The 21,270-nt window shown below is 39.2% G+C and overlaps 1 protein-coding gene across 3 annotated transcripts in view; it reads right to left on the bottom strand.

Moving 5' to 3' along the window:
* METTL8 (methyltransferase 8, tRNA N3-cytidine) overlaps positions 1–21,270 on the bottom strand; it is a 123,409-nt gene that overhangs the window by 15,657 nt on the left and 86,482 nt on the right. For 2 of the 3 annotated variants that reach the window (XM_077751200.1, XM_077751199.1), the window contains 3 exons: positions 20,975–21,081; positions 20,781–20,846; positions 17,855–20,045 (listed from right to left, as the gene is read on the bottom strand). In XM_077751200.1, the coding sequence (XP_077607326.1) occupies positions 19,855–20,045; positions 20,781–20,846; positions 20,975–21,081 (364 nt within the window). In that variant the 3' untranslated portion in view covers positions 17,855–19,854. Of the gene's footprint in view, positions 1–17,854; positions 20,046–20,780; positions 20,847–20,974; positions 21,082–21,270 lie in introns of those variants that run through there. The other variant, XM_077751198.1, reaches the window with a different exon arrangement.

Raw genomic sequence — 21,270 nt, forward strand, 5'->3', positions numbered from 1 at the left:
ATGAAACCACAGAGAAGTTGAGTGACTCACCCATGGTTACACAGTCAGATGGATGGCAGAGGGAAAAATGAGACAACTCACAGAAGATAAACTGCAATCAGAAATGGAAAAATATTCAAGATTGCCAGTAATCAAAGAAATGTGCATTAAGACATTAAGTGTCATTTCATACCTCATTTTTGGTGAGGCTGTGGTTAAACTGTCACTCTCAGATATGGTGGCAACAATGTAAATCAGTGCAAGCTTTTAGGAAAGCCATTTGTCAATACTGAAAAACAACCATAAAGAGGCTCCCTTTAACTCAGTTATGATAAACCTAAAAATTTATTCTTAGAAAGTTATTCAAATGAAAGTCATATGAATAGAAAGTTTGCCGCAGCATTCTTGGTTATCAAATATTGAAAGCAATCTACATGTCCAAATACAAGAAATACTTAGGTAAACTATGGTACATCAATGAAATGGTATATTATGCAGCCATTTAAACTATAATTATGAGCAATAATGGGAATATAAAAATGTTACGTAATATCAAGGAAAGTGAGCCAGATATAAAATTTTGCCTGTTTTATGGTTACAACTATGTAAAACTATGTATACATATGTTCAAGGACCAGAATGGAACATAAAATGATAATAAATGTTAGGATGGCATCTTACAACCATTTAATTATGTTTATTTATTTTTGAGAGAGAGAGAGTGTGTGTGTGAGCAGGGGAGTGGCAGAGAAAGAGGAAGGCACAGAATCCAAAGCAGGCTCTAGGCTTGACATGGGGCTCGAATCCATGAACCATGAGATTATGATCTGAGCTGAAGTTGGATGCCCAACCCACTGAGCCACCTTGGTGCCCCTTAAATCCATTTTTAATCTAATTTTAATTGCCTTTATTTCTGTTGTTTTCCATATGTTGGCAAAGCCAAAAACTGGGAAAAAATAGAAGATAATGTTTTTGCCCTTTGATAATGCATAATCTAGCTGAGAATTAAAAGAATCATTGACTTTTAGAGCTGGAAGGGACCTTATCAAACCCTTGGAACAACTTCCTAATTTTGCAACTAAATATTCTGAGGCAGAAAAAGACTGACTTAATGACACATACTGAATTTGGAGCCAGAACTTACAACCCAAAAATGCAAATCAGCCTTGGGTATATTTAGGGTACAATTCTCAATGAGAAATTAAGTTGTTAGGACCCTATCTTAAAATATTCATGTCAATTAAAAAAAGACTATTTTTATCTAATTCTACTTTCTTACTACACTATCAGCTGCTTCCTCTCCCCACCTGAAACAAGCTTTATGCCAAAGCAAGAACCCTGCCTAATTCTTGACTATACAGTACACATCATGCATATTCTTGGTATTTAAAACATGTCAAAATATTTATAAGGAAGATGAGTATTTCAGTAACAATGGGAAAGCTACTAGTCATTTTCCTGTGATGGTAACAGCAGGAATTTAATTAAGGTTTGATAAATCAATTAAATTGAATTTCACTTTCAAACATTAAAAAAAAAGTTTTCCAACAGCGACTGACTAAAAAAATCTATTTAAACCTCTTAAAAACTAGTTTCTAGGATAGAAATGAAGAACATTAGTGAATGTATAAATGTTTACTAAGCCTTGCTGAGAGGCCCTCATCTACTCACCTGCGACCACAGAAGGAAAGAATGTCTTCAGGAAGAGACCCGTCTGTCAGGTGAAGCTTCTTACTCTTAAACCCATTTAGATTATGATAGATTTTGGCTGGGCTCTTTGAAAGGGCATGTGGAAAACAATAAACACAGGAAAAGCCTAAAGAAAATTTGGAAGTTGAAGATTGGTGTGGGGGATAGAAAAGTTGTTCTAGTTTGGGGGCAGGTATGGTTTATGTGGTATCTATATGGGATGTGGTTTATGTGGTGACAATTGGATGGGGCTGCCAAATGTGGGGCGAGGATCGGATGGAAGCTGGTGGTGCAGGAGGTGAAATAATTCATCTGAGGTGGAATAAAGGAGATGGAAGTTTACTGAACGCATCTCAAAGAGCGGCCGGCAGGCCAGCAGAGGAGAGGCTGTCTGCAAGGAACACTGGGTGGAGGCTGTTTTTAAAGGTGGCAGATGAGGAGGTATAGGGACAAATGGAATCTTCCCCTTTTTTGGTAACTACACCTGGTTGTAAGCAGCCCACTGGCAGGTAGGGTCTATGGATATTTTGAGCTGGGTCACCTGATTGGCTTCTCTGTATTCAGCCAGGGGGTTGCTGTGGCCCTTGCTATATTCCATTGCTCAAGCCTGTTTGCCTAAAAGCTGCCTCTACAGTTTATAACAAGCCCACAAGGCTGATTGGCAAGGAGTATGTAAAAGGAAATCTTGAGGCTATAGTGTGTTCACTAATGGGCTTCAAACATGGTTGGGTGGAGTGGCTTTAGCACAGTGAACTCTGGGGCATCAACCCAATACCACCAGTGATAGTGATGGTTGCTTCCCACCCCACCCCCCCCACTCTAACTCAGTGGTTCTCAACTCTGGCTAAATAACACAATTTCTGACAGAATAAAAACCAACCATGCAGGGCTGCCTGGCTACTCAGTCAGTAGACTGAGTGACTCTTGAACTCTGGGTTATGAATTGGAACCTCACATTGGGTGCAGAGATTACTTAAAATTAAATCTTTTGGGGGTACCTGGGTGACTTAGTTGGTTAAGTGTATGACTTCAGCTCAGGTCATGATCTTCTGGTTCATGAGTTCAAGCCCCACATCTGGCTCTCTGCTGTCAGCAGGAGCCCACTTGGGATTCTCTGCCCCTGTCTCTCTCTGCCCCTTCCCCACTCACTCTCCCTTTATCGAAAATAAGCACTAAAAAAACAAAATCTTTGAAAAAACACACAACAACCAATCAATGTAGATGCATGAAAATCAGAATCTGGTGGTGGAATCTTGGAACCAGCAATTTTAAGAGATTCCCAGATGTTTCTAATGAACAGTTAAGGTAGCCATCAATTTGCTCCAATGGAAGCAGATGGAAATTTTCTAGTACATTTGGGGTGCTTGGGTGGCTCAGTTGGTTGAGTGTCCGATTCTTGATTTCAGTTCAGGTCATGATATCACGGTTTGTGAGTTCGAGCCCCACATCGGGCTCTGTGCTGACAGTGGGAAGCCTGCTTGGGATTCTCTCCCTCTCTGCCCCTCCTGTGTATGCTGTCTCTCTTAAAATAAACTTTTTTTTAAAAAAGGTCAAAACTGGGTTGCTCAGTCAGTGAAGCATCCAAGTCTTGATTTTGTAAGAGCCCTTCATCAGCACAGAGCCTGCTTGGGATTCTCTCTCTTCTTGTGTTTCTGCCCCTCCCCCACTCTTTCTCTCTTTCAAAATAAATAAATAAAAACTTACATTAGAAAGAAGATAATCAAGGGGAATTGGGTGGCTCAGTCAGTTAGGCATCCTACTTCGGCTCAGGTCATGATCTCACTGTTCATGAGTTGAAGCCCTGTGCTGACAGCTCAGAGCCTGGAGCTTGCTTTAGATTCTGTGTCTCCCTCTCTCTCTGCCCCTCACCCACTGGTGCTCTCTCTCTCTCTCTCTCTCTCTCAAAAATAAATAAAAACATTAAAAAAAAAAAGAAGCATGATCTCTGAAGGGAGATGCAAGGTTAGAAAAAGGAAAATGAATACTCTGGTCAGAAGGCAGGAGGCTAGAAGTTGGAGGAAATGGAGTGCCTAAAATTCCAAACTAAGGCCCTCAACAAATGCTGGGGTTCTTCTTTTATGTCATGACAGCACCCTGTGTGGAGTGAGTCAAATGTTAACACCTTTGCTTCAGGCCCTCTCCACTTACCCATCACTTCCAACCACGAGGATTTGTGGAAGGCCTGAAATGTTCCCAGGTTTGTGTGGTGAAAGGTTTTGATGATCCACACTGAGGGGTGGAAGCCTATGAGAAAGTCATGTGGTGGAGGAAGCCCAGGATCTCCTGTCCTTAAGTCCTCTCTCCTGGGACCGGGCAACGAATGTGTATGGAAACTGCCAAGCCAAGTCCAAGTGGGTTGGGCGTAGTGAGGAATGGCAGGAGACAGGGTGGTGTGTGTGGAAATAGGGTGGGAAGGGCAAAGAGCTAGAGATAGAAGGTGGCAAGTTCAAGATTTTGGAAGACCAAGCCGAACATAAGGGCTAGTTTTCTTTTTCCTTTTTAAAAATTGTGGTAAAATATACCTAACATAAAATTTACCATCTTAAATATTTTTAGTGTGTAACTCAGTGACATTAAGTGCATTCATTCATGCTATTGTGCTACCATCACTACCAGCCATCCACAGAACTCTTTTCATCTGGCAAAACTAAAACTTTACCATTAAACACTACCTCCCCATTTCCATCCCCAAGTCTCTGGAAACCACAATTCTACTTTCTGTCTCTATGAATTTGATTATTCCATGTACATCAAGTGGAGGTGGAGTGGAATCATACCATATTTGTCCTTTCGTGATTGGCTTATTTTACTTAGCACAGTGCTCTCAAGGTTCATCCATGCTGTAGCATGTGTCAGAATATCTTTTTAATTGTTAATTTTTTTTTTATTTGAGAGAAGGGCAGAGGGAGAGAGAGAGGCTCATGGAGCCTGAAGTGGGGCTCAATCCTATAACACTTAGATCAATCATGACCTGAGCTGAAATCAGGAGTCAGACTCTCAACTGACTGAGCCACCTAGGGGGTCCTTTCTTCCTTTTTAAGGCTGAATAATATTCCTTTGTATGTATGTGTCATGTTTTGTTTACCCATTCACCTGTTGATGGATGCTTGGATGTTTCCAACCTTTGGCAAATAATGTTGCTATAAACATGGATGTACAAATATCATTTTGGATCCCTGCTTTCAATAATTTTGGGTATATTTCAATCCAGAGGTGGGATTCCTGGGTCATATGGTAATTATATTTCTAATTTTTTGAGACACCACCATCCACCATGATGTTTCCATAAGTGCTGCACCATTTTACCTTCTCACCAATAGTGTATAAGCATTCTAACTTCTCCATATCCTTGCCAACATTTGTTATTTTCTGCTTCTTGGTGTTAGTCATCCAAATAGGTGTGAGGTGCTATACCACTACTTTTTAAATTAGTGATGTCCAACACCTTTTCATATGCTTACCTGCTGTCTGTGTACATTTTCTGAAGAAATGTCTATTTAAATCCTTTGCTTATTTTATAATAGGGTAGTTTTGGTTTTTTGTTGTTGAGTTATAGGAATTCTTTATATATTCTAGATATTAACCCCTTCTCAAATATATGATTTGCAAATATTTTCTCCCATTCTGTGGATTATACTTTCACTATGCTGAGTATATCTTTGATGCATAGATTTTTTTATTCTGATGTAGTCCAATCGATCTTTTTGTACCATAAAAAGATTCTTTTGTTATTTGTGCCTTTGGTGTCATATTCCAAGTAATCACTGTAAAATTTGTGTTATGAAGCTTTTCTCCTATGTTTTCTTCTAAGAGCTTTATAGTTTTAGGTCTTACATTTAGGTTTTTTAATCCATTTTTAGTTCTTTTTTCTATGTTTTACAAATGAAGGTTCCAACTTAATTTTTTGCAGGTGGATATTCAGTTTTCACAACATAATTTGTTGAGAAGATTGTCCCTTCCCTATTGAATGGTGTTGGCATCCTTTAAAAAATCATTTAACCATATGTGCAAGGTTAATTTCTGGACTCCATGGGGGCTAATGTTTGAGTTTATGTGAGGATCAGGTGATAACTGTGACAAGAGGTAAGCCAGATCGGGTTCCCTGCTTGGATGATCAATTCAGGTGAATGGTGCATGTGCAAGGAGTGGGGCTTTGTAGCACTCTTAGGGAGAGTCTTGTAGATCTCTTGAAGGCAGCCCAGATATCATCTCAATTGTGACCACTTGGATGGATTGTGGTGATGCCGAATGGTGCTGAGAGGTATTTTGAGTGGAAGCCCTAAATGCTGTGAAAGAGATGGTCTGTGTAGAGGTATGGGTAGCATTATTAAAAGTGACGTTGGACAGCAGAGGGCATATGATACAGGGGCTACATCTTGAGGACTTGTTTCACATGCTTTGTTTGACTTTCACTGGGTATCACAACTAGACTTGTTCATGGAGGGCCTGGGAAAGGGTCGCAAACACCAGGATGCCAATTGATATGGGAAAATAGGGTAGCCTGTGGCAGTGCTGGCCAATGGAGCCAAGAAGTTTAAGAAGGTGGCAAGCTGTAGCTAGGCAATTTAAGTGGGAAATACTTGCCACATCTCAGACAAATGGGCATCCATCCTAAGTTGAAGGCATGTAAGAAGCAAGGGCCAGGACACCCTGGTACTGTCAGTGTCCCGCACAGTTTTTGGCACATAGTATATGCTTAACAAATGTTTTAATGGAATTGAATATAAGCCAAGGAAACAGCAATGACTTTCTGAAAGAAAAAACTCAACTCCTCATGGTTAGGAACAGTTTGTTATGGCTAATTTAAATTATTTATATTGCAGAAAGAGTCCATTTCTCCTCCTCTCCCCAAAAGAGACAAAGATTTGATCACCATCCTTTGTAAAAAAAAAAAAAAAGCTATTAGTGATAAATTAATAATTACACATATTAAGCACCAATCATCTCCAGGCACCATGCCTTACATTTGATGTGCTTTGTATTTCATATTTCCAACAATCTTCAGATAAACAATATTGTCTCCAATTTATAGTTGAGGTCACTGAGGCTCGGAGATGTTAAGTATCTTGCTTAAGGGTACACAGCCAGGAGCAGCAAAGCTAGGATTTATATCCAGATGGGTCCCATGTTTCTTCTCTGAGAATCCTTTTTGCCTGTTCCTTCCTGGGAACTATCATTCTCATCTTCTACTGTACTCTTCTTCTAGGATAAATATACACATTTTCTTCAGCTTCTAAACATGGGCCTTATAAACAAACTATTAATAATCTTATCTATCTTTGGCCTTTCCCCAAGTTCTCCATGTTCTTTGAGTTTGGCATCAACTCAGTCTTTAAAACACCATTCAGTGGGGGGAAAAATCACAAGTTTTGACTTCAACAAAAGAATAATAGAATCATCTCCCTTCCATTTTAAATCAGGATAGAAACTATTAAGCACCTATTCACATATTCACAAAAAAATTATTTTTAAAAAATGAACAAGTAAAAGGAAAAATAACCTCCAGAAATCCTGGTGAGAGCTGGGTGGTGTGGTGTGGTTTTGGGTGCTTAATACAACCAAGTATGTGAAAAAGATACCAGGGAATAGCACTGAGCAACTGAACTAAACATTTTCTAAGTGCACGAGCAGGGTCCTGGTGCTGTACACCCAAAGGTGAAGGGACACAACAGGGTTTAGGAGATGAAGCAGAGCAAATACTACAATGTGGATTTGTTGTCTCCCTGTGGTCTAGAGCAGGGCAGCTCAAGGTGTGAGCTGTGGGCAGATGCTAGTCTGTTGTATTCCCAGCCTGTGTCAAGGTAAGTAGAGAAACTGAATAAATTTATGTCTGTTGAATCTAATAAAAATCTTGGGCTTATATATTGCCTATCTTTATTTTTTCCTGCTCATCCCTTTATTTCCAAACACTAGAGCCGTGCCTGACATGTAGCCAGTATGCACTGGCTGTCCGGGAGATAATAAGGAGAGATTGCTTGGGGAGAGGGCAGAGACCAGGAAATCCAATGCTGGGAACTGGAGGACATCTTTTTTTTTTTTTTTTCCTAGTAATTTATCTTTGAAAAGTATTGGTCTATGACAGGTTGCAAATGGGCAAAACAAAACAAAAAGCAACAACTCATCCTTTACCTCACCTAGTTTGAGAAGTGCTGGGTTAGAGCCAGTTATTTGTTCTGCAAGTCAATGAAGAAGCAGGGCTTGGCAGAGCTGCTAGATCTCCTGGCCATTTATTTGGCAGTCTAGTACAGATTTAAGTGTAGTAGAATAATCCCGAGAATAATTAACTGGTAATACCTTTGGAAACTCACTTTTAGTTCCCAGTATTCCAACCATCCACATGTGTCAGCGCATACCCTGACAATTCCATCCATCACCAAGGCAGATGATCATAGACCTCATCCACTGCTGCAGGCTTATAGGTAAATGCTGAACAACTACTGGTGGTATATCTCTCTAAGCAGACTACTCAGCAAGTCACAAAGGGCAGAGTAGAGTCCACTCCACATTGCTCTAGCCTCAGTAAATGTAGCATAGGTTTACTACGCATTTATAAAAGGTTTAGGTAACGTCCACTTCTATTGTTTCTTGCCCTGTGGAGGGACCCACCTGGTTCTTTTAATCCTGCTTTCTTTATTCCTGAGAGAGGTGGAGTACCTTATATGGGTGAATTTGGGAAATAAATTAGGCATATTTAACTTAGTCCTCCTCCTCTCTCTCTTGGCAACTGGCTACTCTATAAGAGGTTGCACAGGGGCAGACCCCCATGAGCACACTTGAGCTGTGGGTCTTGATTCTTGGATTCAGTAGTAGGAAGGCAACTGTTTCCATGTACCCTGAGGCATTTTCTCCAGTATCAGCTTCTCTCAGCTGTTTTAAAGTTTTGGCAGGAACACAGAGATATTTTGGGGGCTTCTCTCAAACTTCACCCAAATGGTGGTGATTATACATTGAGGCCTTGTCTCATAGGCTGTACTGGCCTGCATTCTTCACGTGCCTTCCATTAATCTTCTCACAGAAGGTCAGCAGATCATGAATCACTTGGTGACTACATTGTATTGAGACGTAATCTGTACTTTCCTCTGTCACATTGGTGAATGAAGGCAATCTTCTGGCTCAGTCAATGTCCCCTTCTGCCTATACTTCTCTGGGTATGTTTCTCCTAAAGCTGTGTCCCATCTTTCCAGGTTTTTGAAGATCAATAAACTCATACTTTGTGACACATCATGATGGAAAACACAAGGGTCTGGGAATCAAAAGGAAGAATCAGATAAAAGTGAGTCTTTGCTGTTCTAAAAGGTATCAAGAACAAAATGTCTCACTAGCTGTTTCTATGGTATAATTCAGGTAAACAGAAAAAAGCTCATTGCCTCTGCAGCCTTTCCATTTCCAAGGACTAGTTAGGGCTCTTTGTTGGCTCTTTCTGAGCTAGGCCAGGGGGCATTTAAGCTTACAGTCCATTTCTCTGAGATTCAATTACACGTCACTCTCGCTATAATTTTCTCTGACCTTGCATTTTTCTTTGGGTCACTGGAGCAGTATTTGGCTAATCTGCCTGTGAACACTGCCTATTTTCTCTAAGTCATAGTGTGCCTTGCTTCTTCTGGTAGCTTTTCCTAACGATGACTAAGCCTGGCTGAGCTAGAGAAATGACTGACCCTAGATTCCTTATCACTATATTGACCCTGTCAGCTAGACCCTATCTATGCCAATAGCTTTGTCTTTATCTGTGTTTTCCCCACCATCAACAATGGCATTATTACTTTATATCACAGATTAAGTCCTTAGGGGTGCCTGGGTGGCTTAGTTGGTTAAGTGCCCAACTCTTGGTTTCAGCTCAGGTCATGGTCTCATGGTTTGTGAATTTGAGCCCTGCATCGGGCTATGCACTGACAGCCTAGAGCCTGCTTGGGAGTCTCTGTCTCTCTCTTTCTCTCTCTGCCCTTTCCTTGCTCGTGCTCTCTCTCAGAATAAATAAATAAATTAAAAAAAAAAAAAAGAGTGCCCACCCTCTTGATGTAGTTCTTTGTCAGTGTTCTCTATTTTTATCATTCAACTTTGCTAGTCCAAATGTATTTTAATGTAAAAATGTATTAATATAGAAAAGTATAGCCTTCAGGTTTAGAAAGTGGTCCCTTGTAAAGTTACTGACCTCACAGAACTATAAATAAATTCCCCAAGGTAGGATGAACTGAAAATAACTTATATTCCTATATAAACATAATTAAGTATAGATACAGTTGCATAAGTAGAATAAAATTTAATGATAAATGTGCCAAAGAGAAGAAAGCACAAAAAATGTATCAAACTTGAAATAAGAAAATGTCCAGGGGCACCTGGGTGGCTCAGTCGGTTGAGCGGCCAACTCTTGATTTTGGCTCAGGTCATAATTTCACGGTTCACGAGTTTAAGCCCCACGTCCGGTTCTGCATTAAGCATGGAGCCTGCTTAGGATTCTCTCTTTCCCTCTCTCTCTGTGCCTCCCCTGCCTGCTCACTCTCAAAATAAATAAATAAACATTAAAAAAATTTAAGAAAATGTACAACTGGGTAAGAACCAAAGCTTCATTAACTCAGCAGTCTTGGGGACCTAGGAAGTGAGGCAGCCCAAGCCAAATTCCTCTGGTGTTGCAGGACCTTCTATAACAGGCCAGGCCACTGGCAATGGAACCAGAGCAGGGGGCAAGTGTTGTGCAGCACATTGTATTGTAGGTAAAAACCAGCAAACAGGGTTTCATTATTCTTGAGAGTTTCCCTGTGCCCATGATCAGCTTCTGCGTGCACTTGGAAGAGAGACAACCCTATTAAAATGCCTTTTAAAAAGTCACAGCTAAATGACTATAAACATTAAAACTTTGAGGAATGGGGGGGGGGAATCTATGAGGAAATCATCAGCTTGTTTATCCAGGGAATGAGCAGAACTCAATTCCCATTCCAGCATAGGGCGGCTGGGCACCCAACTCCTTCCACTCTGGGTAGAAAACAAATCCCCAAGTTGCTACTGAGCCAAACTTTAAAGGCCAGTCAGGAAATGAGCAGTGCTCCCAAATGGGAAAGACTGGATCAGTGTTTTTTCTAAAGTAAACAAAAGATCTGCAAAAGCATTTCCTTGCACTATTTGGCAAGAGAAAGAAGCACCTGGAGAGTCAGTTAGGATGAGAACCCATATAAGACATGGGAGTAAAACAAGGATGGTTATAATGAAGCTTTGTCTCACTAATCTCCAGAGCCCAAGCGTTCTATTAGGAAACAAAGCTGCAAATGAAGAGACACTCAGAAAGACTGGTTGATTAAGAATACATTCATGGAAAGGATAAATAGAAAAAATGATTTTCTGGATCCTGAATTGCATCTTTCATTTGGATTTTTTAAAAAAAACTTTAAAAAGATCTTCTAGAGGGTCAAAGTGGAATATATACATTAAAATAAATGAGGGGTGTGAAGGAAGAAGTATGAGCAATGAAAAAAGCAATTATCCTTGGAGACAGAAATTTCCTTGCTTCAATGCAGTATGTGACGCTGGCAATTTCAGCCATTCTCTTTCAGGTGCTTTTCAGTGTGAATTCCAAATGCTGCTTGAGGGGACTCGGTCTCAGCTACCTGAGGGACTGGGACATAACTAAAGATGTATGGAGAGCTATCACATTCTTTACGCCAAACATTCTGTTCAGTAGGGTAGCCTCAGGAGGAAGATAAGTCACCCTTGGGAGACAGGTAAGAGAAATGAGGCAGCAATTGCATAGCATTGACTGTGGTAAGTCTGCAGCATTAAAACAAAACAAAACAAAACAACAAGAAAAAACCAATAAAACTCAATAGCATCTCATCATTAATTTTACAAAGTCACACAGTTTCGGCCCTTTTTCCCAGTGAAAAAGGCTTAAAGACCTGAAGTGTGATTGCCATTCCTCAATGATTTTGAAACAACCAATAATCAATACATAAAGATTAATGGAGAAAGAAAATTCATTTCTGCTCTTTTGCAAGGAGCTAGGAAGTGTCACATATGGGGGCAATGGATTAAAAAACTGCCCAAGAGTTTGTATAAGCATAACAAAACTTACAGTTTTCCTGGACCAAACTCATCAGCCCAAGTAGGAGAGATGATGCTTGGGGCTTTTAAGGAAGCAATCAATGACTGACTTCATTTGGTAGGCAACATCTGATAGAAAAACATGTATTTTATGGGGCCTCGGCTCAACTTGGTGCCTATCTGCTGGAGAAAATCAAAGATAAAGATGCAAATCCCTGGGAAGCCAGGGACACAGCTAACTGGACGCTTTTTGTGACTATTTGAAGTCCATGTGCTCGTAACGTATTGATTTTTTTTCTCCTTATGAAATGTTAACGTGTATTTTTATTCATTCACCTGCCTCTAGCTGTTCCTTACTAAAGGTTAAGTGGTTGTGAAACCACATGCACTAGAGAATCCAAAGCAGCTGTTTTAAGCTCTTGAACAAGTAGTGATGCCTTGCAGCTCCAGGGGAAGGGAAGCTGGGCTCTCTTTGACCACCTGCAGGTTTTACTGTGCTCCATCCATCTTATGCCAACCTGGCTTGCCAGCGTCGGGGTCACTGTGCTCAGGAGACGCTTCAGGATGGTGTTCCAGGGAGCTGTGCTCTGCAGCCTCCTGGGCGTCTCCTGCAGGTGCACTTGGCATTTTCAATTTGATGCTGTTTTTCTTACCCTCTGCCCGCACTCATACACAGAACTATTATTACTTATTACTGCATGTTGCTGATTCATACTCAGAGGAAAAAGTAATTTTGTCTTCAACACCTCTTCCCTGTCATTTAAGGCATATGTTAATGAAAGACAGATTTTGGCATCCATTCTCCTCTGCAGCTTTGAAGCCACAATATAAGATTATAACTGAAGATGCAACTGTTATTTTACTTCTGTTTATATTTATACCAACACCAAAGTCATCTTGTAGGTACCTTTGTGCCTCTCAAATCCCAAACCATATTCCAAGAAATGCTCAACATTTTATGCTTGGATTGGCATTAATGTACATACAATGTTTTAAATAAAGATGTTTTCACTCATATTTTATTACTGACAATCCCTGAATTCACATATTTTAGATTATACTAAAGCTGAATCCCTTTGAAGACATTTTAAGGGCTTTTTCAGACTGATTTTTTTTTCTTTAAGTGAGGAGTATGCAAGTGATGGGTGCTCTACTCACTGGGAGGGGAGCCAAATGGAAGCCTGAAGTCTGAAGCCTGAAGGGGGTGGGGTGAGAAGAGAAGTAAACATATGCAGAATGCTGAAAAGAACTGATTGAAAGATTTTGCTTTGTCATTCCCCTCCTTCCTTTCCTGCTTTTCCTTCCCAGTTTGTGACCGTGGACCAAATGAAACATACTTATTTCAAAGAATTACTGGATCTGGAATGAGCTGTCACCTTGTAGATTGTCTCATCCAAACTCCTACCCATTGCTATAATTCTTCGCTTGATTCAAGAGCTCTTTTTCTCCTCCAGCAGCTCTCCCAGCAGCAATTGAGCCTATCAATTAAGTGTGCGGAGGAGACTAGAGGTTTTGGAATCCAACAGTTCTGGATCTAAACTGTGGCTCTGTCACTAAAGTGGTGATATCCTGAGCAAGTTAACCCCAAATCTCAGAGCCCCTGTTTTATCTGTTAAACGGTTATAATAGAAATGAATACACAGCAGTTTGAAAATTAAATGAAGTAATAGTTTAATATATAAAAGTGTGGTATATATAAAATACTCGGCACTCAGAGCTAAATTAAGAATAGCTAAGGGTTTCAAGAGGAACTAAGACCCATGCTTTCTGTTTGACTCCGAGGCAATACTTTTCCATGGCATCTTACTGTCTTTCTCACAAGGTCTCATAAAACCACCGAAAAAGTTTCGTTGCTGGAATACTCTGTATCCTGCCCTCTGACCCCCTTCAGGCTTCAGACTTCAGGCTTCCATTTGGCTCCCCTCCCAGTGAGTAGAGCACCCATCACTTGCATACTCCTCACTTAATAATAACAATAAATGTTGTTATTAATAACAATACCTCACACATATTCAGTGCTTTAGAATTTACACTGCACTTTCACAAGTGGGAAGGGAAAATCCACGCCAACATGTCGTCTACTGATGACTAATAGAGGCAGGAAGCAGGAGCAGAGGCTCTGAAAGAGGTCTATTAGTGATGCAAATGTGAAGTTATCTGCACTTGTGAGGAGCATAACAAACATTAAAACCAGTTAGAAGTACGAATGAGTGATAAATTCCGGTTTCGGAATTCAGCTTTGATGAGTTGGAAAACCATAGGAATACAGCAGAAGAGTTTGGGGGCAAGAATTCGGTTTACCTGAAGTTTAAGTCTAAATGATTCAGATGCCCAGGGGGGTATCTCTTTGCATATGGGTGAGTTTTCACGTACAAATTAGAGTAAGTAACTATTCAGATTGCATAAAGGTAGAAACCTCGATGTGTTTATAATTTGGAGACAAAGCATATGGACCAGAGTCAAGCAAAACAAATAATTTCTCAGAAGTCAACATTAACTTTGTCTTTCAATACAATGAATGTGTCATATTGAATGCAAAACTTTTAATAATAGAAACTGTTAACTTGGCTTTTTTGCAAACTTCTGAAACAGTTCATGTATGAGAGTTTTTACACTGGGAAAATACTCAAAAGAGAATTTCTAGAAGTGCAGAAAAATAGAGGGTGCATTTTTAATACAGAATATTTCATTGTTTCTGTATTGTAAGAAGATGAAGAAACATTTTTTTTCTATTAGAAAGAAAATGGTCCTTTGGAAATTCAGCTCCCTCAGAAGAATTTTTAAATATCAAGCTCTGCCTAACTAACTGGTCCTAGCTTTATGTTTATGAGGAAAAAATTAGAATTTCATGCAGTTATCAAATATTTTAAGCTAATACCCAAGCAGATACATTTGCAACATGAAAAATTATCTTCATGATTTTTTAAAAAGATAACTTGAATTACTTTCTGGAGGTCAGAAGTCTGAAATGGGTCTCAGTAATCTAAAATCAGGTATTGGCAGGGCTGCTTTCCTTCTGAAAAGCCTCTAGAGGAGAATACATTCCCTTTTATTTTTTAATTTATTTAAATCCAAATAGTTAACATATGATGTAATAATGATTTCAGGAATAGAATTTAGTGATTCATCACTTACTTATAACACCCAGTGCTCATCCCAACAAGTGCCCTCCTCAAGGCCCCTTGTCCATTTACCCCATCCCCCCACCCAATGCCCCTCCAGCAACCCTCAGTTCATTTTTCGTATTTAAGAGTCTCTTATGGTTTGACTCCCTCTTTGTTTTTATATTATTTTTGCTTCCCTTCCCTTATGTTCATCTGGTTTATATTTTAAATTCAACATATGAGTGAAATCATATATTTGTCTTCTCTGACTTATTTTGTTTAGCATACTACACTCTAGTTAAATCCACATTGTTGCAAATGGCAAGATTTCATTCTTTTTGATTCCCGAGTAATACTCCATTGTGTGTGTGTATGTATATATATATATATATATCACATCTTCATTCATTCATCAGTCAATGGACATTTAGGCTCTTTCCAGACTTTGGCTATTGTCGATAGTGCTGCTATAAACATTGGGGTGCACATGCCCCCTTTGAAATAGCAATCCTGTATCCTTTGGATAAATACTTAGTAGTGCAATTACTGGGTCATAGGGTAGTTCTATTTTTAATCTTTTGAGGAACCTCAATACTGTTTTCCAGAGTGGCTGTACCAGTTTGCATTCCTACCAGCAGTGCAAAAGGGTTCCTCTTTCTTTGCATCTTCACCAACATCTGTTGTTGCCTGAGTTGTTAATTTTAGCCATTCTAACAGGTGTGAAGGTGGTATCTGATTGTGGTTTTGATTGGTATTTCCCTGATGATGAGTGATGTTGAGCACTTTTTATGTGTCTATTAGCGATTGGATGTCTATTGGATGTCTTCTGTGGAAAAGTGTCTATTCATGTCTTTTGTCCATTTCTTNATAGCAATCCTGTATCCTTTGGATAAATACTTAGTAGTGCAATTACTGGGTCATAGGGTAGTTCTATTTTTAATTTTNGCCCTCCTCAAGGCCCCTTGTCCATTTACCCCATCCCCCCACCCAATGCCCCTCCAGCAACCCTCAGTTCATTTTTCGTATTTAAGAGTCTCTTATGGTTTGACTCCCTCTTTGTTTTTATATTATTTTTGCTTCCCTTCCCTTATGTTCATCTGGTTTATATTTTAAATTCAACATATGAGTGAAATCATATATTTGTCTTCTCTGACTTATTTTGTTTAGCATACTACACTCTAGTTAAATCCACATTGTTGCAAATGGCAAGATTTCATTCTTTTTGATTCCCGAGTAATACTCCATTGTGTGTGTGTATGTATATATATATATATATATCACATCTTCATTCATTCATCAGTCAATGGACATTTAGGCTCTTTCCATACTTTGGCTATTGTCGATAGTGCTGCTATAAACATTGGGGTGCACATGCCCCCTTTGAAATAGCAATCCTGTATCCTTTGGATAAATACTTAGTAGTGCAATTACTGGGTCATAGGGTAGTTCTATTTTTAATTTTTTGAGGAACCTCAATACTGTTTTCCAGAGTGGCTGTACCAGTTTGCATTCCTACCAGCAGTGCAAAAGGGTTCCTCTTTCTTTGCATCTTCACCAACATCTGTTGTTGCCTGAGTTGTTAATTTTAGCCATTCTAACAGGTGTGAAGGTGGTATCTGATTGTGGTTTTGATTGGTATTTCCCTGATGATGAGTGATGTTGAGCACTTTTTATGTGTCTATTAGCGATTGGATGTCTATTGGATGTCTTCTGTGGAAAAGTGTCTATTCATGTCTTTTGTCCATTTCTTCACTGGATTATTTGTTTTTTTGGGTGTTGAGTTTGATAACTTCTTTATAGACTTTGGATACTAACCCTTTATCTGATATGTCATTTGCAAATATCTCCCATTCCGTTGGTTGCCTTTTAGTTTTGCTGACTGTTTCCTTTGCTGTGCAGAAGCTTTTTATTTTGATGAGGTCCCAACAGTTCATTTTTGCTTTTGTTTCCCTGGCCTCTGGAGACGTGTTGAGTAAGAAGTTGCTGCAACCAAGGTCAAACAGGTTTTTGCCTGCTTTCTCCTTGAGGATTTTAATGGCTTCCTATCTTATATTTAGGTCTTTCCTCCATTTTTAGTTTACTTTTGTGTATGGTGTAAGGAAGTGGTCCAGGTTTATTCTTCTGCATGTTGCTGTCCAGTTTTCCCAGCACCATTTGCAGAAGAGACTGTCTTTATTCCATTGGTTATTCTTCCCTGCTTTGTCAAAGATTTGTTGGCCATACGTTTCTGGGTCCATTTCTGGATTCTCTATTCTGTTCCATCGATATGAGTGTCTGTTTTTGTGCTAGTACCATACTGTCTTAATGATTATAGCTTTGTAATACAGCTTGAAATCTGGAATTATGATGCCTCCAGCTTTGGTTTTCTTTTTCAGGACTGTTTTGTGGTCTTTTCTGGGTCTATACAAATTTCAGGATTGTTTGTTCTAGGTCTGTGAAGAATTCTGGTGGTATTTTGATAGGTATTTTGATATAGACAAAAGATTTTTTTCCTTTTTTTCTCCTCTGCCAAAAATCTGTATTTTGTCTAGCAGCAAACTTTAAGTAGGGGGCTGATTTAGGTTGGCTAAGCAAGAGAAAGACTGACCAAACAAGCAGAAGACACTGGTAGAAATGGCCTATTGAGCAGCCATGTGGAATAGGTCTATGCTAGACGGAGCCCAAAAGAGCCCAGTTTGTGTCTCACAGTCCAAATTTGGTTGATGTATTTTTGAAGTTTCTAAAGGTTAACTACATGCTATAATACATTATAGAAAGACACAAAGCTGAATTTTACTGTGCCAGTCAAAAGCCTGGCTTGAGTCTGCTGTTTAGGACTGAGAGATACAGTATGATTTACATGTGTGAGGATGTGAGAATGATTTTATCTTCTGTTGTTTTTAAAACCACCTTAGGCCATGATTTTTAAATTGAGACACAAGAACGTCTACAGGGGTTCCCATAGCAACATTAACTTATCTAACTGCCCTTGTTGTATGTAATACTTTCATTAGTTTGGCTTTACATGTACACTTTAATTATCTAATACAACTGAGTGAAGAGTCTCAGGCAAATTTTAACTTTTGGATTTATTGACAGATGCATGTATAAACAGAAACCTTGATATTGTACTTTTGAGGAATTGCTACCAAGGCAAGTATATGCAAAAAACGTTTGTGATCCTCCTTGCTCCCATGTCTGACCTCACTGCATTCCATTGCTGTAATCTCTCTAAATGTATTTATAACATGCCATCAGTAGGATGAAACAGAAACAAAGAAACAAACTTTAGATTGCTCCAGTCCAGGGACTAGAACCCAATGTACCTTTCTTTCTTTCTTTTCTTTGTTTTAAGTTTATTTATTTATTTATTTATTTTGAGAGAGTGAGGGAGAGGCTGAGTGCGAGCAGGGGAGAGGCAGAGAGAGGGAGAGAGAGGATCTCTAGCAGGCTCCATGCTGTCAGCACAGAGCCCGATGTGGGGGTTCTATCCCACAAGCCATGAGAATCATGACCTGAGTAGAAATCAAGAGTTGGATGCTGAACTGACTGAGCCACCCAGGCACCTCCCACCCCACAGATGTGCCTTGCTATTCAAAGCTGTCTATAAGCTGACCTCCTCCTTATCTATCCAAGATTCCTCATCATGAATGGTCCACACCAAACACACTTGTCTTTCATCATCTTCTGAGAGCACATGTTCAAGGACTAGCCTGACACCCACACCCACTGCCCCCAGAACACTGATACTTTACCTTTCCATCCTACCAAGCTAACCTTTCTCTTTGGAACCACTATTACTGCTGCTACTACTACTGCGTGACATGTTTGTGACTGGGCAGCATGCCTCTTCTCTTTTTCTTGATAACAGGGTCTTCACTTTCCTTTGAGGAACTTTTCTCCACTCCATACCTTCAGGTAGCATCATCAATGAAGACACCCTACCACAATCTGTCAGGAGATGAATCCATGACCCAAGTTGGACCAATCACATTCTTACAGAAAACTGAATTTTAAGTGAATTCAAAAAGGAAAAAACAGTGGGAACTAAATTTTTCCAACGGTGATCCTTTAAGAGATTACCCATGTCTTCCAGATTTCTGTGGCTCATAACCAAAGTCCTCCAGCTGGTAAGTTCCCTATTTGACACCTGTTCATATATTATCTGAGATTGTGATTGAGAGGCTTGGGATGTGCACGTTTTTCTTTGCCAGCCAGATCCTATTTATGCTCCCTGAAGACAGGGCTGAGTCTTTGTTGTATTAGTCCATATAATTTAGGACAATGTAAGTACCCTGTATACGTTGTATAACAAATGAAAAACCAATCTTAGAAACTCCGTTTTTACAAAGGGCAATTTGCAAGCCAACTTATACCCTTTTTGAGGCAAGGTGGTAAATAAACTTTTAATTGCTACAATTTAAGGATTTTCTTGTGTATAGCAGTTGTCTTAAAGAGAGCTTACAACAACTTGTATGCCCAAGAATAGCCTGAAAATGTTAGCTTGGGTCATACTTCCCCAATTTTAGGAAAGGAAAGAGAAACTAAAATTCTATTTCAGACATTAGTTTCTGAATTGAAAAAAAAAAAGAGTTTTAGGAAAAACAGACAACAACATAACAAAGAATACACCTTAGTCTTGGTTTTGTGACTGGCCAAGGAAACGAGGAGAGCTGCCTCTCTGCTCTCAGATAAGAGAGAAAGAAAATTTAACTGTGTGAGACTAGTATATAAATAGTTTTTCTCCCACTTCTAAAAAATGACAGGGTATAGTTTCTCAGAATCATCTGACTTATATCAGCCATTTACTTGAATGCTTATAAAATTGAAAGAACAAACAAAACGGTTAGACACAATAAGCCCAAACAAGCTTGAGCATAGTAAGTTTTGAAAATACAGAATATGGTATACTCGTCCGAATCATTTACAAGTGCTTAAAATGAACAAAAAGAGCTCACCCGTGATGAACAGCAGGATATACAAATTGTCCTGTCTTCCCTTTTAAAAATGAAAGATTTACAGAAGTCTTTGAATACTGTAATCTTCTGGTTTGCACCTTACCATTGTACAGAACTCAGCCATGAGAAAGGAGTGTCAATACCAACTTGGAGGTTTTTTGAGTCAAGTGTAGTGGTTTCTGGAATTTGCCTTGAACCCACACTCGGTGCATTTTCACTTGTTTTTTCCTATTAACTTGTAAGCGACGATCAACCAGATTTTGCTTCTCATCTAACCCAGCCTTGCAGAACATATTGTGGACTTCCCCTGTGAGACAAAAATGGCAATTGAATGTATGTGTGACTGGAGCTTGGTGGGGGGAAAGGGAGACAGTCAAGAACAATGGAACATTAACAGAATATCTGATCTAAATTTCATTTATACCAAGAAACTCTCTAGTACAAATTGGCTAAGGAAACCTGTGAGACCAAGTGGGTTTCTTCTACTTCACAGAAATACATCAAGTATACACAGTTTAACATAGCAGGCGTAAATAGGTATACATTACTTACTACTGGTTGCAAATTTCAATATTTTGAAAGGTGCCTCTGTTCTGGTTTTTGTTAGTTTGCAGAGACTCCAAATGGCACATGTTAAAAGTAACTCACATAAGTCTGGAGAAAATCCTTTCATGAAGAATTCATTTGAAACGCTTTTTTTTTTTTTAATGAGAAATTGACAAGACAAGAGATAGTAATTTTCTGTGGACTCTTACAATCAAATTCCGTCCTTTGGCTGTGGCATGTCATCAGCTTTTTCATACCTGGGCTAACAGTGCTTCCAAAATGGAACAGACTACGTCTTCATTTGGGTATAAGATGAAACAAGTAATTCTTTTAAAGCAGTTTCAGCTGGGAAAAGATTAAAAGGCAAAAAGGCCATTTTCAAGCTTTCATGTAGAACAGCTACAGTGTGGTTACAGACTAACCAAAGAAAGGTGTTTTTTTGTTTTTTTTGGTTTTTTTTTTACAGCTAATTATTTCCCCTTATAGATAAGCATACCTTTTGTAAAGAAATACGCTCTGGTACCATCTCCTCGAACATAAAAATTTTCAGATAAGCAGTGCCCTAAAAAAAAAAAAAATTGTGTTCAGAGAAACCTAGTATTCCTTAAAATGAAACAAACAAAAACTTGAAATAAAATATAAACAAGGCATTCTTTAAAACACATGAAAATAATTCCAAACTGAATATACCCCTTTTAAAACGAAGCTGAGTCTTATCATATCTTCCATAGTCCCGAAATAACAGCATTCCCCCAGGCTTCAGTAACTTGGACAGTCGGTTTATAACACCTTGCATCCTTTGAAAACAAAGCAAGATACTGTTTGCAGAAATCTTGTTTTACATGCCACAGCCTAACCTTCTCAGAGATAAAATAAGGAAAGCTCAATGGGGCCAAAAAATCTAACCCACAAAAATAAGGGCAACAAAAACAAAAATATTTTGTAGAGAAAGGAAAAAGAATACCAACTTGCTAAATGATAAGAAT

This window comes from Crocuta crocuta, unplaced genomic scaffold (genome assembly GCF_008692635.1).
Source record: "Crocuta crocuta isolate KB4526 unplaced genomic scaffold, BGI_CrCroc_1.0 scaffold219, whole genome shotgun sequence".
Classification (NCBI taxonomy): domain Eukaryota; kingdom Metazoa; phylum Chordata; class Mammalia; order Carnivora; family Hyaenidae; genus Crocuta; species Crocuta crocuta.